The sequence below is a fragment of the Chenopodium quinoa genome, unplaced genomic scaffold, assembly GCF_001683475.1.
Source record: "Chenopodium quinoa cultivar QQ74 unplaced genomic scaffold, ASM168347v1, whole genome shotgun sequence".
Lineage (NCBI taxonomy): Eukaryota > Viridiplantae > Streptophyta > Magnoliopsida > Caryophyllales > Amaranthaceae > Chenopodium > Chenopodium quinoa.
The window spans coordinates 827880-844008 of record NW_018743812.1 but is presented as its reverse complement, the minus strand read 5'-3'; the positions used below and the strand labels follow the sequence as shown (position 1 = coordinate 844008).

Below are 16129 nucleotides of genomic sequence, written 5' to 3'. Positions count from 1 at the left end.
TCATACAGTAATAATAACTGATCTTATTACTCTACCAAGTGTTTTGAGAGTCAGGTTCATCTGTTCAAGAAGATTCATGACAAATTGAAAACTACAGAATATCTATAATGCTACTATGTTTACCCTTTAACATATTCCCTTTGTTACAATGACCTATATAAAACACATGCATCTTGGTGAAGAATCAATGAATAGGCCATCCTCGGGCAAGCCCCAGTGGCCAGGCTATCACCTGCCTATCCCAGCACCCCTCAAATAAGAAAAAGAAGAGCTAAAAAAAAATTCTGATTTCAAGGAAAAAAACAGGGCAAAACTAAATGTTTGTATCATGAGTCACGCTTACACCTTTTGTTTACCCTTTCGTATCTTCTCCAGCTCCTCTTCTGCAGTTTTCAACTGTAGTTTTAACTCAGTTATCCTCAGTTCCAATTCTTCAACACTTCCCTTTTTAATTTTAGGTTCGTATGGTACGAGGAAATGTCGAGAAAATGACCTCAACGCTTGTAAGCCAGTGACCTGTATACAAAAATCAATTTTAGTTTATACAATTATGCAAGTTCAAGGTAACCGACAATAAACTTTTCCAGGTATAAACTAATTGCTGCGTTTTCCTGATCCCTCCTACTTAAAGATATGATGCAGTTCAACAGATATATTTTATTTTTTAATAGTTGGGTCATTTTTTATTGCCCCATCACTTATTGCAAGTAGTGGCATACTTGAAAATTTTAAAATAGAATCATTACCAAGTTTGGAACCTAAAATAGTACAAAGCATATACTTTGTAGTATATATGGGACTCCTAATGCTAAATGGAGGGAGGAGTTATTATCACATCGACTAAAGAGAAAAGTTAAGCTGACTGAACTCAAGTAGGGACTAGTTTCAGCTGGACCTACCTCTTCAGGCATCAACGGTAGTTTTGTAATGTGGAAGTCTTCATACAACATGTAGAATTGATCAATATATCTCTCTTGCATTCGCATTCTTGCTTTCAGCAGCTTAGAATCAACAACTATAATCACCGGATTTCAAATGGTGTTAAGCCAATTATCTCAAGTGGCAGACTAAACAAAACCTGAAATGTATAGATACAAGAAATAGTACCTTCGTCATCGAATAGAACTTGATTGATGATGATATTGTGAGTATCAATCTCAAACTTTGCAAGTTCCTGCACCAATCTCTCTGTTTCATACAGTGATAAGAACTCAGGAATGCAGACACAAACAAAGGTCGTCATATCCTGCAATATGAGTGTCAAAAAATCAAGATTATCGATAAATTTAAGAATAGAAAGAGATTTCACAACATCGTTTATAAAAGCAAGGTTATTTCTACTTCCGCTTGTATTAAAGGAAATCATATTATATCATAACCAACATTATACAGACAGGTGATTATGTTTTCCCGACATCCAAAATAATTCTGGATGGAGGGAGTAGTTTATACAGCTACAAACATATAACAAAAACTTAAAGCAAAAATTCAAGAATGGAAAGAAAATTTTAACCTACAACTGATATATCTTCTACTGTTTTTAAATTCTTCTAATGAACCAAAAGTTAGTCAATAGGTGATTTTGTTCTCTGATTAGTCTGGACTAATTCATAGTTACAGCTTCTACAAAAAGTCCCACGCAATATATTTAACCAACGAGATGTTAAACAGAGTAGAGCAACAGGAGCAGACTTACTGGATCTCTGAACTGCTGGTTAACTTGTTCGATTACTTCTTTCATGCCTTCAAGCCTACCAAGAATTGCATCTTCACCAAAGTCATCTTCAACACCAAAGAGACAAGTCATCTAGCATAAATATCACAACAAATTGGTTACTTGTGAATAAGGCCTAGTAACTAGACATCAAGGCTCAATATAGCCATAGTCCATAGATCTGCATCATTGAAGAACAGTAACCCTTCCCCCCAACAAAAGAATGTCATAGGAGACTAGCAATTAGCACAGGCCAAAATCTTTATTCAAGAATTCATGCATCACAGGAAATCATTCGGCCATACCTGACTTAATAAGCCCCCAAATTTGTTCTTTAAGGTCATCATTTTTGCCAAACCCTTTTCTAATGTGGAAGGAAATTGCAAAAGACGAAGAGTGTGTCCTGTGGGAGCTGTATCGAACACTATGACAGAGTAGTCCATGGTTTGAACTAATCTGCAATAACACAGTCAATAATTAACAAGGGAAATGCTATACACAATAAAGCTGTCAGAATAAGGAAATATGAACTGCAATCAAAGCAGATATAACCATCCATCCTTGTACAATAGAGGATCAATTGCTAAAAGAAAATTTTCTCTTAGCTAGTACTCAATTTTTTGAGAAATGAACTGGAACTATGATATATCACTATATCTGAACAAAGATCACTAATTTGAAATTCACCGATTTGGCTAAAATGCCTAGCAAGCCAATCATTGCTCATACCATTTATCCTCTATGCCCAGGTAAAGATATGGAATTACTTTTTCGTTTTTAGATTAGATCTGTGAATTTTATTTTAATTGATTTTCTTTCATAAATACTTATACACCCAATGTCTCAATCATCTGTGAATACTGAATAGTCTAGAATATCATCTTTTTTAAACAGTTGGATTATTATACATGAAAGCAGCTTCCGAATCCTTGATATTAACCATCAAAAAATGTGAACAAACAGGAAAAAGCACTGCCAACTCAGATTAGATTTCACCTTGCAAAAAAAAAAATGTCTTTTCATGTTAGGGCCTTGGAGGAAAGGTCAGTTTGAGTAAAGTATCTTTAATCCATGGCAGTGTATATGAACGTCTTAAAGATTAGATAAAACCTCTCATCTTCACCAACTACGAGCATCAGCACGTGAAATGGCTCAATGGCAAGTCAGATCACAAGCACCAACAAAGTACCAATGGTGTGACTGAATCCTTGGCTCTCTATGAGCATTCTATTCTGCACTAAGAGGTTCAATGAGAACCCAAGTAATTTGGAAGTAGGCCAGGCACAAATTAGAAATTCATTGGTGTCCTTGTGGTAACTGACAGCATGTAAACACACCATCCCCCCCACCCCCCGCCCACAAAAAAAATAAGAATAATAAATAAATTATCTGAAAAGAACCATGTTCTTTACAGTTTTCTAGTAACTACTAACAAAATGACATTAAGTATACACTGAAAAAAGACCAAGCACAAACTAAAGACAAAATCCTGAGTCCAGTGGTAGATGAAATACTCACTTCAGCATTTCCGCAAAACTCATGGCTTCATCGATTCCAGGAATTGCATTTGCTAGCTCAGATACAAAGTTATCTTGCCCATCAGTAGAAAGATCATCATTCTCTACAGACGGATCCACTTCCTGCAGATAAATGTATGTTGACAACATTAAATCTAAGCAATATACTATAGTATCAGGGAAAGCAAAAAATACAAACAAATATATACAAAGTATTTTTTTTTTTTTTCAAAACAAAAGGTCAAATTGATAAACTATTTTGCTTTTTATCATGCACATCAAAATTGTCTCCTCCTTTATGCCTCTTTTCCCCCCTCAAGCATATGCATATACCTTCATTCCCTTAGGCTATGCTTTTCAGAGATCATAATTTAGTTTCAGCCAATTTCCAACATACATCATGACTTCATGAGTCATGACATTACTTACCGTAATCCTTTAGTTATATGTGTGATCTTTTTTTTTTTTAAATCACTTTCTTTTTCCTCTTTTTTCTTTCAAATGCATCAGTATAGACCTCTAGTTTAGAAAGCACAATGACTACATCCAATTTACATGCCCACATTTTTTCTAAAATAACAATGTTTTTACATAATTTACTCATTTAAGTTAAAACAAATAAAATTTCAAGGCACCCACATTCTTTTGTGGCAACTACATATGATATCTCACAAACAATTAGCCTAGTACCCACAAGAATATTTTAAAATAATTTTGAACTCCCTGTGTCTGAAATAACATTCTTTGCACATCCGAAATGCGACATGAACACTCGCAAACTCTAAAATTACTTTTACAAAAGTATAGGTCACTCTCAGACAGCACATCAGATGTGTAACAGCTTTTGAGCATCGGGCAAATACGAGGTTTTGCGATCAAACAGTATACAGAACGCCCTCCCCAAAACTCTCTTCCTCACATTCCTAATCCACATCTTATGTACTACAAATTTCTTCCCTTAACCAAGTAAACTTCCTTCCTTCCAGTAAGCAAGTGAAATCATATCAGATTGAAGTCAATGGCTTAACAAGAAAATAAACCATTTAGTTTAATTCCATTCATAATAAAAACAAAGAAAACTTCCAATTTGCAATTTTATAGCAAGGGAAATTTTACATTAAAAGGGTGGAAACAACAGCTGAAAATACCATAATTTAGAAGACTGTTGATGTCAGCTAGTTGAAATTGTTAGTTTTGGGGGCAATATCTAAGACCTGGGACCGAATACCATCTACAATTGCTGAAACCAATCAACTAAAATAATCCCAAAAACATGCAATCTCACCCTAATTAAACAAACACAATTTCATTCCTCAACAACTGAAGATCTCTCTACTTCATCAAATACCATATTGCATTTTAACCATCACTCCAAAAAAATCCAAAAAAGCATTCCAATTCCCTTAAATTCAAATCAAATTACACCCCAAAAAATCCCCATTTTGTAAATTGGCAAATTAAGAACACCCCCACAAAATAAAATCGATCAAAAAGCAAGGAAATTATCAGAAATTACCATGGCAAAGAGATTGGGGAAGCCATTAACAAGGGTAGGAGTCTTGGTAAAACGCTGTTGAAAAGCATCGCTAAGATTGTGGGCAGGATCAGTGGAGATGATAAGAACAGAAGGTCGAACACTTGCAAGAAGAATGGCAAGAATTGAGCTACAAGTTGTCTTCCCAACACCACCTTTGCCTCCTACAAATACCCATTTAAGGCTTTCTTGGTCTAGAATGTTCTGTAATGTTCCTACTGGCATTTCCTGGGTTGTTTCTTGATCTGACGCCATTGATGAAAGATCCAAGCTTTCTCACTCCCCTCAATTTATGGGATTTATTTTTCTGGGTAAGATTTGAAATCAGAAGAAATACAGGAAATTGCTGGATTTTTGGAAACGACAGTGCTGAATCGTGAATTTGCTTGTATTTCTGGATACTTGCAACAAATTCCCTTTTCTCCTCTCAGTTATTTCTTCTTTCCTCGATTTCTTTTCTTACCTTTGTTTTTTGGTTTTTTGGTTTTTTTTTTTTTTTTTTTTTTTTTTTTTTTTCCTTTTTTCTTTTGGTAATACTTTACTTCCTTAGATTTCTAATCATTTCCACAATTTCATTCATGGTTGAATCTATAGTGCAATGTGGGAATGAGAAAATTTTATATGGCGTATTTAGAAATTAATATTTAACGGGGTTAAAATAAAAATAAAAAGTAAACTATATAATTTTAAATGTTTAAGTGGGTTTAAATAGTTAATTTTTTAAAAAATTATGGAAAATCTCAATTTTTATAAAGGAGATTTCCAAATATAATATAAAAATATTATGAGATGAATCTTATGCTAGCCTGCTGGGTATGAGACTACGCCAGCTAAAATATCTTACTTGTTAAAATTCCTAAAAAGTGCTCTTATATACTTTGTATTTTTATACACCAAGTCACCTACAAAGACCACATCAAACATGAATTTTGTTACAAATGGGATAAAAATTGTTCTCATTTTCACCCAATTCACACATACTTGTATAAAACACCCCCTCAACCTCTTGTTCAATAAGCTTTTTGCTAGTTTGTTATGGAGCAAATGACAATTGTTTGATGAACAAATTAAATTCGAAAAAGACTCTCATTATGTACAAATTTAGAAAAGAAATAAACTTCTAATGAGCTAAAAAAAAAATACTACCCAAGAAAATGTCTTAGCATGAGTCATCTTGGGTCATACTCCGTGTAGATAAGGTTTTTATTCATTAATACATACTTCGTATTACATAGTACATACTGTATATTTTGTTACTGAAAATAGTGTAATTAAAGGCACATATGATTAATGTTCATTATCCCTACCACTACTCCACTAATGCCAACAAATTCAGGCGTAACAAAGTTTGGGGTTTCAAAGTTGGATCCGAGTTAAAGACAAAAAGGCTGAACAAAGCAACTGTTACTCTGTTAGGCAAAGACCAAAATTGCGGGATGCTGCGCGTAGATTTTCTTCTAGCTGGGCTCTGTGCAAGAGACCACGTATACCACAGCAGCACAAAGCTACTCCATACATCAGTACAAGGCAGCATGCAGCTTGGTGTGGACTGACCTGATGTACTGCAGCCTGAGAGCACTCTGAGCAGCAATATGACCCCACAATCTTCTACGTGGCCCTTTCATGCGACCAAGAACAGTTCTTTTTTAGCCTATGAAAGGATATTATGTAATTTTACACCCGAATGTAGGATAGATATTATCAATACTTTTAGCCTTTTCTGGCTTAGAGTATACAACAATCAGATCTAATCCATCTCTTAAGCGTCCTGCAGAATGACAATAACCTGCATTGCTGGAGTGTTCCATCCGCTGATTGATTCATTAGCACAGTTCTTCCCGGAGAAAATCATTTGTGAGTTCGTGAGTGCAGAATGGCAGAATGCTGCCTTACACCTTGCTGTCATGACTAAGCAAGTACAGAAGTATTTTCAACAGTCTGTAAGTGTCCATTGCTTACACATTTAGTTAAGGCAATGAGCAGGAAACATATGTTAAAGAGGAATATAACTGGTATATGGAAAGCTTGTCACGACTCACGAGCTTACTCCCTAATCAACTCAATTATCGACTCACTATGACCATATAAGCTGTACAATTTCCTTGCATACATGAGGTAAACTTTCTTTTGGGACTTAGTACATAGAATTATATGTGAGGCAGGTAGCTATGATTGAGGAGATACATATCAGAAGAGAAGGGAATAGAGTAAGATTCAAAAGCTTGCTTTCACCCCATAACCCAGCCAAAGTTATCGTACCATCAGCAACTACTCGAGCTAGGGTCCCTGCTTCTGTAGAAAGCAGTCCACCATTGTAGGTCCCACGAGCTAACCTCGATGACATGACTCGAGACAAAAGTGATAGATTGACACCTGCAAGCATTTATCAAGTACTTTAACGAAATGAAGTAAATAGAGCTATGGCAAGCTATACACATAATATATACAATGCCAGAGAAAAACAGTACTATGCATATAGCTAGTTGATTAAAGATTTTGAGTGCTGAGAAAAAAAAAATGCTATTTGCTCTATTCTTTCTTCCCTAATCGCATTTTCATCAAATTTTCCAAGGAAAAAAGGTGAATGAAATGCAGGGAGGAAAAAAAAAGGGGGGGGGGGTGGGGGGGAACATTAAGGAAAAAAAGAACTACCTTCGAGTACTTCAGCAGATACAAATGTGAGGACTGCTGAGATGACATACTGTGGAACTGTATAAGGTATTCCAACCTTGAAGCTTAGGACAATGCCTATGCAAACAATGATCTCGGATGCCAACAAAACTTGCCTGCATCAAGTAGTCCACATGAATTACTTTAGAGCAGTAGTACATATGTATATCACCCTTGAATATCAAGGGATCACAATGCTTTGAGTCATTGATATAGAAGATTTATCAGATATAAATCTGCCATGTGGCGATTATTTATACCCTTATGTATATAATGTATTCAAGAAAGTGTGACACGAGCTTACCAAATTACTAGCATACTTTTTAGTCTTTGCCATTATAGTAAATTAGTCAAACTTTGAAAAGTCTCAAGGAGAATATCACAACAGGCACTCGAGAGTTGGAAGTAAGAACACAGCGTAAAAAGAATGAACTTAGAAGATAATTTGATACCCTCTACTCGTATTATGTAACTGATTTTTAACTTTGTAGGAATTACTGAATATCGTCCTGTCAAATTAGAGAAACAGCTAGGTCCATATTTCTTGCCGTGATTCCTAATCATAATCAAGGGCCAGGACAGCCACCAGTGAGCTGACAAGAAGAAATAACAATTAACATAGTAGGTTTCAGTTGGTGGTTACCTTTCCTCAAACATATTGCTGATGTAGTTTCCAACTAGAACATTGACTGGGAGAACTGTTAGCCCAAGACATGCAAGAAAAAGTGCCACATATTGGGTAGACCACATAAAGTAGTATCCTGTAATGACGCTTGATTCTGCTAGTAGTATCTCCATCGCATATTTGAGCATGAAATAAATCAGAAGTTGAGCCTAATAATAGGCAAAAAAAACAGTAGTTTAGAAATCTGTCAATGCAACCATAGAATAGAACTGCTATTAAGCAGCATACCAACTCCAGCTGATTTGTTTAGCCACACAAACAACAGTTATTAATAATAATATTTTAAAAAAAAACAAATAAATAAATAAATCATCCATTCATATTTCCTGAAATGAGTTGCTTCATTAAGTAGTGATTAAACCAATATGGAAAGAGGAACAACCAAAGATCAACCTTTCACTTACTGAATATACCTATGTGTTAAGTAACAATTTACATAATGCTACGATTGTCCTAGAGATAAAAATCAATGCAACACAACTTGAAAGATGTGATTTTAAACTCTCTCTTAAGATCCGTCCTTGGGGATTCAAACCCAGGTACTTTGGTAATGACTCCAAGGGCCGTTAATAGTTTTACACCGTTGGTAAGGTATTGTCCTTAGCTTATACATGAGTAATTACTCCTTGACAGTTAAAAAAGAGGGAAAACAAATTACAAAAATAAACAAACCAAACTCCATACCTTGACAGAAGGCGTCAGTAGTCTATAAGCTGCTACAATTGAGGTGGCAGGTTTATGGCTTTCATCAGAATCTTCATCACATTGGTCAAAGTCTTGACCTTCTTCGTCATCATCATCCTGTTGTTTTTCCTCTGAGCTTTTAAGCAATGGTTGCTCCAAACCATTCTCCATTGCGTTATGTGTCCTGTTTCCTTTTGTATCTTACCAAGACAGAGTATTAGACAATACCAAGACAAAAAGTGATACTAAACACTATACAATATGGCACATGAGGCAAACTAAAACCTTCCTCTAATAGGTCAGTAAAAGAGGGTTTATAAGAATGGTTTTTTGAGGACAGCTTGCACTTGGTAATCAGACAGTATATTTAGTTATTCACCCTTATCCAAGGTACTTAAACATTAAAAAAATGTTTTGCTTTTCTATATTATACTTGTAAAATAAAGAAAAGAAAGAGTTATGCTTTTCACATATTGAGCCTCTAAGGTTGCTAGAGAACTCAAGATATTTCACTACAACTCATTCCCAGAAATCCGGGATGTCAAAATTAGCATCCTAGACTTTGCACTTTTTTTCCCCCTATCCAGAATAAGTTCCCTGTACATGCATGACTTAAGACTTTCCTCAATCATAGAGCTAAAAAGGATACTACAGCTTGTGGTTTAGTTGGCAAAAATGCGTACCAACCTTCAGTTTTCACATACTACCATGAGATAGTTAAGGGATTCAAGAGGATATATTCGAGTTCCCATTAATATTTTCCGTCAAAGTCTCTTGGTCTTTTTTGTTCCTTAAGTATTTTATCTCATACAGTAGGTACAGAGGCAAAACATAAGCAGTGATTAAATTAAAAAAAAAAAAATGCAACAATAGGTTATTCATGGTAGTAATGGATCCATTACTTACCACGATTCGATTCCTGAGGTACAATGTTGCATTCAGGCTGGGGAGGTTCTTTAAATGATATGCAAAGACACAATAGGTAAACAAGCCATGCCAGCGCCATAAACCATCCAGGTAAAGTGTCATCATTGAAAGTTAGTTTGAACAATTTGAATTTGGCTTGGAATAAACAAGCAAGAGCAGGACCACAAGCCATCCCAAGTGCACTGGCAGTAACAAAACCTGCAGATGCCTTCATCCGTAATTTTGGTGGCACACAATCACTAATGTAACGCCTATTTACAGCCCTAGCAGAACCCAACCTGAATTAATGACATCCGAATTCCATGAATGAGATCCATCACAAAATCAAAGCAATGTATATATGTAATAAAGTGGTTTTAAACAAGTTGAGAGTTGAACTAGATTTCAGTGTATAACCTACTGAAATGCAAAAGGTTCCGACTTGCAAACGTCACAATCTCCACCCAATACTAACAGAGCGCTAGATTCAATTAGTACCTAGAAGACTAGCATGAAGAGGTTCCAATGAGAAATTTAGGCATCTAAAATCTTCCATAGTTCCATTAGGTTCCCTATTTCTGTTGTTTACGTTATACAGCTCAAACCCCCTTAGTTTCCTGGCCCTGTTTCATTCTCATCCTAAATATGCATGAACTCACTACGTGGCTCAAATCAAGGACAGTTATTTTGTTTAAAAAAAAAGAACCAAAATTCTCAAAGAGCAAAGCTACCTAGGACATGGTAAATAATTTGAAGATATATATCTGAGGAAACATGGATATTAAGCAAGGGAAAAACAGATGTATAGAATTTTCTATAAAAATTAAAAATGATCAGTAAAGGTTAAAATTTATACCCACAGAAGACACGGCCTATGAGAAGTACTGATATTGAGTCAAGGTCATAAGCCAGTGCATACAGGACATTTCCAACAAGGAGAAGAACACTGCTAAACACAAGGGGCTTCTTATATGATTTATTTGACCATGCACTGAGGTAAACCGAAGAGAACATTTGGGCAACAGCCATTGATCCAATCACTGCCCCACAAACAGTTGCTGCAGCACCAAGGCTTAGAGAATAACTGTCGGCTGTGGGGACAATAATGTATGTATTGACCATGTATAGGAATGTGTTCATCAAGTTTAACAAAAGGGACATTAAATCAAATGCCTGATCACCAACATCATCCTGAGATGGGCTTGGTAGATCTTCTTGCATTATCATGGCATGCTTCCCCATGAAATTAAGGAAATTTGTTGAATTTGTCAGCCTATCTACAGCTGCTCGAATGGAAGTCACAACAGGATCCTGCAAACAATACACTATTAAAGTCAAGAAAGGCCACATTGCACCTCTGTACAGAAAATTTTAGAGGAGGTTCAGCTGGTAATTCATGTTTTTCCTTGAAGAATTAAGAAATGAGAATATCTGGTAATTAAGCTTGATATAAAGAAGCAGCACTAAATAATATGAAGTAATTGTATAAGTGAGACCTGGAGATGAAGAATTGGTTGGTCATATATTGATACATAGCTTCCTTCGTTGTCCTGAAGATCTGCAAGATTGCGGGATATGGCTCCCACAACAGCCCCAAAGCCCTGCATGTTCAGCAATATAGGAGGTTAATAGTAAAACAACATCAAGGGAGCTCATGATTTCCCTTTAGTCTCAGAAATTTAATCTTGTAATGGTATTACAAGAAGGAAAGGATAATCATGATTCTCGATGAATGTATGCCATCTAAGTCATCAAAACTTTTCATCATTAGTATATTCCCAAGGCTTGTACTCCCTCTAGATGCTTCCCGACGTAAAGTTAATTAACCTTAATCCATGATACAAATTCTATAAGATGCCATTAATCCCTCTGAGAATAAGAAGTATATGTGAATCTAGACATATTATCCACCAAATGTCATCATCAAGATCACAAAAGTATCAACTATCAAGGATCCTTCATGCCTTAAATTGCAATATGAAAACTGATGCGAGCAAAAATGAAGCAAATTCAGAAAGGCCAAGTGTAATTGTCATTTTATGAACAGAACTCAGGGTATTACCACATGCTTGAATATTTGTTGCAGCTGTGAATAGGGATGATTAGCTCGAGTTTTGACATAATAATTGGTGAAGCCATAGCCCAAGCGTTTATCAAATTTTTTTAAGATCTTCCGCAGACCTATAGCATTCATTTCAACAAAGAAGAGAAGCCTCAACAGGTCTTGTCCCACAGCACGATATGCTTCTCGTACTTCAGACACATCAAGAATGGTTCCCTGCTGAAATGCAGTGTCTTGCTGTTCCCTGAGAGCAGACAACCTCTTTGCAAGTAGGCCTTGTTGCTCTAGCATGAACAAGACAATCTTCTCAAGCTGTTTACATAAAAGGGAATACCAACATTAAGCACTTGACCTCCTCAAGCCAAACAATGACCAAAAAGTTCATCAAGAATCCCAAAAGTATAATGTAATTCAAGTGTTAAGGCAGCATAAGATGCAACAGAAGCAGATTTGCAGCTTCACCCATCAAGCAAAGAAAATAAAAAGCAAATGGCCTCTGATTGATAAAAGATAGATCTTGGCCTCTTCTAAGCATGGGCTTTATGCAAGCGAATTAAGCATTAGATGAGATCACTAGAACATATTATCATGAAGCATGTAAGCCATGTTTCACAACCAGCTTCATTTAATAACCAATCCTTTCTATTTCTTGACAGCAGGTTGCATTAATAAAGTGCTTTATTTAGTTTCTCATAATGTAACAACTTCATTTATCAATAATTCCCATACATCATCTGCCTTATTTTGATCAAGTAGTAGGACTAGCAAAGGTTAGAACTCAATACTGTCCATGCCAACCCAAACTCGAAAGACAGATCAGAAGTTCAGAACAAACCATTCAGAAAAAGGGTCTCTATACTAAGTGTGCAACAAACAATATAACATATATCTGTTTGTAATACCTGATTATCCAGCATAAACGAAAAATCCTTCAGAACCAGAAGATGATCACCCGACCCATTCTCAATTTGTCGAGAATATTGATTGACCTTCTTCTTTAGAATCTTGTAGTTAATATAGTACCTTAATGTAAACAAAAATAAAGTCCAGTAACTACCATACAGGCTTAAATCTACTGTCTAATGCGCGACAAGGTACATGAAACTGTTAGCCGGAAAGCATATAACACATGTTTTTTGCAAGGAAACCACTTGAATATATCTTCTCTTATCACTCACCACAAATGTCTACGTCTAATTTCACAGTACAACACCGACTTGTTTAATATGCAATAATTTCCATTAACCCAACCACCAGATTAATTTTTTTCACCCCACCTTACAACATCAAAAAACATGAATTCAGCATGCTACAGAAATAACAACCCCACCCCTCCAAAATTAATTTATTTTAATAATGGCCATTGTTCTTAGTCAAATAATCTAATAGAACATAACAAACTTACATATATCACAGTATAAACATATATTTAAAATACACATTAGTCTAACTATTAAGAAAAAATATGAATAAATAACTACCCCTGCCATTCTTCAATTTGAGTTTCTTTAAGCTTTTTCCCAAAGGCCACCATCCTGGGAAGATTATTACACTACCATGAACAAAAAAAAAAAACATCATAAGTTATAACATAAAGAAATAAAAGAGTATGAAAATGCAGAAAATCCAATTATTCATAACATTTAACTTCTTATATAATTACATACAATTTCATTCCCATTACAAAAATATATTACCGGATTTACCAGCTACCAAACGGGCCGTTAAGACCGAAAAGGCAAAAACTATGTTCATTTATTCAAATACCATTCATCTCTACTATGTATGATATTAACATTACTGTAATACTTCTAAATAATGAAGTGATCACCATTAATAAATACAGAGTTATAATCTGACACTGTTTATTCTTGTTTTTTTAAGGACACGAAATTCCAAAACAAAAATAAAGTTTGTTTGCATTTTGTGATTCTGACAAGCGGCGTTCATTCACGTAAAATACACACAAAATCTGATTCCATTTCATCCATAAAATTTCATAATCAAACAAAAATAACCCTAGAATAATACCAACATTTGTTCAAAAATTTTAAATATTATTTAAAAATTACGAAAATGCATTATTTTCCATTTTTACATTATTAAAAATAAAAAATGGAATTATTCAATTAAAAAATCAAAAAAAGAGAACCTTAAAGCGGCAGAAAAATCAAGGATATTGTAGAGCAGGATACTGAAATTTAGGATAAATTCGACATTTTTTGAAAGAGAGAAAAAAAAATGAGTAATGAAATTAAGCAAGAATGAGTGATTAAATTAGGTAGTAATTAAGCGTAAGGAGAGAGAAAATTGAGTATGGCTGGAGAAGAAGGAACTCAAGGAAAGAAAGAGAGAGATTTTGAGGGAAGTGCTCGCGCCTATTACGTTTGCTGTTGTACTCTGCTTCCCTTTCTATTTATTTATACCTGAAATTTTTTTATTTTTTTAAGGTTAGCAAGAGTTGGAAAAGACCCTTTTTTTTTTAATTTTTATATGCACCCGAATGCATATAATAATCTTTGTACATTTTCTGATTAGAGCATCACACAAATCAACTTAGATCAGGTTAAGATAAGATTTTTTAGGAATGATGGAAAGAGTGAGGGAATTTCCTTTCCACCCCTATTCTCCAAAAGTGTTGCTATTGAGAATTAATTTCACATGCTCTAATTTGTACTCCGTAAGATACAATAGTTATCATTCGTACTTTGCAATTATGCATTACGGAGTACTTGATGTATTGTGATGGTAATTGGTGAATGCAGTCTTTGTTAAATTTAAATAAGAATAGAACAATATATTATTATCATAAAATTTCATATGTAGCTGGTCACACCGTGTGACCGGGGTTACTTGGTCGGTCAGGGTATATTAAGTCAGGGTTACTTAGTCGGTTAGGGTATATTTAGTCAGGATTACTTGGTCGGTTTTTTGGTGTGTGTCAACTGGCCACACGATGTGGCCAGCCAAAAAATGCGCTTTATCATAATTATTATTATTATTATTTAGAAAAACTTATGCTTATTCTTGATTATAAAAAAAAAAAAAGGTTTTGAAAGTGGCAAGTTGCATCAATCTTTATTTAATGCCTATGTGTCACCATCACCAAAGTGGTACATGGCACTTTCGTAATAACGATTTGGACCATTGGTCTTGAATGTGGTACCCCTTCCTCCCTTTTTTTTTTTTTTTTTTGCTACGTACCCAATTTGAATCTCTTCATTAAATAGCCCAAATCTTAACAGGTACAGTATAAGAATAAATAGTCAGGTAAAGTTTTATTAAAATTTAATTTGATTTTTTGATTCAAGATATTTTGTATATTCCACTATTTTTAATAATTTGAAATTAAAGATAATGATAATCAAAAATACATTTTAAAATGTGTACTCCATAATAAAAAGGCTAGCGAGTATATATTAAAAAGATATATATACTATGTATAAATAAAAATAGAGAGTATTAAGTTGGGAGTTTTATCCAATCTATAACTTTTTTAAAAAAATGGTGCTCTTATAATGGTGCCCTTATTTCTTTTTTAAAAAATAATGGTGCCCTTATAACTTTTTTGAATATATTAACTTTTTTTAATATATTGATTTTCTCCTATAACCCATGGGAATTGTGAAATGGAAAGGCAAAGCAAAAAGAAGGATTCATCTCTTTTATTAATATCTCACATTTGAGGGAACCCTACCTATATTTAACATTTAATTCGTGCTATATTTTCAATTAGAGTTTACATAATAAAATATACAAGTATATGTATATTTAGTATCTTACTTCCCAAATTAAGTAATATAGAGAAACTATTATTATGGGCATATTATGTGAGAATGTAAGATAGATTGATCACATAGAGTATCATACTACTTAATATGAGGAATTAGCACAATGTGATAAATAATAATAAAAAGATAGCAATTGGATTTTGACAATATGGATTTTGTCGATTCATTTGCAATTGATAAATTTTTACAGGTATAAGAGTTGTTATAGATGTCTAGAATATCTCAATCTGCAATTTTCTAATTATATACTAATCTTACTAAAATTAGATATGGTTTTGCTTAGGAAATAAAGATAGGGGAATTTGACATCGTAATATCATTATATGTATGAATTTTGCTGGCATCAACTACTTGTAAGTTGTTAAGCTTTTTTTTTCAATTTATCTCTCTTATTGTTTACTTGAGTACTCTCCATTTATATTACTTCAAAAGTTTGTTAATTAGTCATTAAACATCATATCACTTGGTTGCATGTATTTAGAGTACCCGTACGTGGTCATGACTTCACAGGCAACTCGATGACACTAGTTGCCTTATCAGCTAAACAAGGTCAATTTGTATATTAC

At 34.4% G+C, this 16129-nt stretch overlaps 2 protein-coding genes across 4 annotated transcripts; both read right to left on the bottom strand.

The window, feature by feature from the left end:
• Positions 1 to 5357, bottom strand: LOC110685370 (ATPase ASNA1 homolog). Its single transcript, XM_021861897.1, has 7 exons — positions 4748 to 5357; positions 3233 to 3354; positions 2020 to 2170; positions 1697 to 1807; positions 1108 to 1246; positions 900 to 1015; positions 1 to 516 (listed from the first exon to the last, which is right to left on the bottom strand). Exons 1-7 carry the CDS (start codon positions 5018 to 5020, stop codon positions 340 to 342), a joined length of 1089 nt encoding a protein of 362 aa, XP_021717589.1. The 5' UTR covers positions 5021 to 5357; the 3' UTR covers positions 1 to 339.
• A 1451-nt stretch (positions 5358 to 6808) lies between these two features.
• LOC110685369 (SPX domain-containing membrane protein At4g22990-like) lies at positions 6809 to 14448 on the bottom strand. 3 transcript variants are annotated; one of them, XM_021861894.1, is made up of 11 exons: positions 13925 to 14448; positions 13254 to 13324; positions 12675 to 12795; positions 11773 to 12084; positions 11207 to 11311; positions 10567 to 11021; positions 9711 to 10009; positions 8805 to 9004; positions 8079 to 8269; positions 7418 to 7551; positions 6809 to 7138 (listed from the first exon to the last, which is right to left on the bottom strand). In XM_021861894.1, the coding sequence occupies exons 2-11, from the start codon at positions 13304 to 13306 to the stop codon at positions 6900 to 6902; spliced, it is 2109 nt and encodes a 702-aa protein (XP_021717586.1). In that variant the 5' UTR covers positions 13307 to 13324; positions 13925 to 14448; the 3' UTR covers positions 6809 to 6899. The 3 variants fall into 3 exon arrangements, with proteins under 3 accessions (XP_021717586.1, XP_021717587.1, XP_021717588.1); XM_021861895.1 differs by having other exon boundaries at positions 8805 to 8995; positions 13925 to 14446; XM_021861896.1 differs by lacking the exons at positions 12675 to 12795; positions 13925 to 14448.
• Between the last annotated feature and the right edge of the window lie 1681 nt (positions 14449 to 16129).

Excerpts from the sequence above, each read along its gene's own strand:
- LOC110685369 (XM_021861894.1), bottom strand. The coding sequence starts at position 13,306 with ATGGTGGCCTTTGGGAAAAAGCTTAAAGAAACTCAAATTGAAGAATGG. Across the intron at positions 11,022-11,206 it reads AACCAATTCTTCATCTCCAG|GATCCTGTTGTGACTTCCAT; the intron begins GTCTCACTTATA and ends TATTGTTTGCAG. Across the intron at positions 7,552-8,078 it reads AGCAATATGTTTGAGGAAAG|GCAAGTTTTGTTGGCATCCG; the intron begins GTAACCACCAAC and ends TACTTGATGCAG.
- LOC110685370 (XM_021861897.1), bottom strand. The coding sequence starts at position 5,020 with ATGGCGTCAGATCAAGAAACAACCCAGGAAATGCCAGTAGGAACATTA. Across the intron at positions 1,247-1,696 it reads ACCAGCAGTTCAGAGATCCA|GATATGACGACCTTTGTTTG; the intron begins GTAAGTCTGCTC and ends CTCATATTGCAG. Across the intron at positions 1,016-1,107 it reads AGTTCTATTCGATGACGAAG|TTGTTGATTCTAAGCTGCTG; the intron begins GTACTATTTCTT and ends CGGTGATTATAG.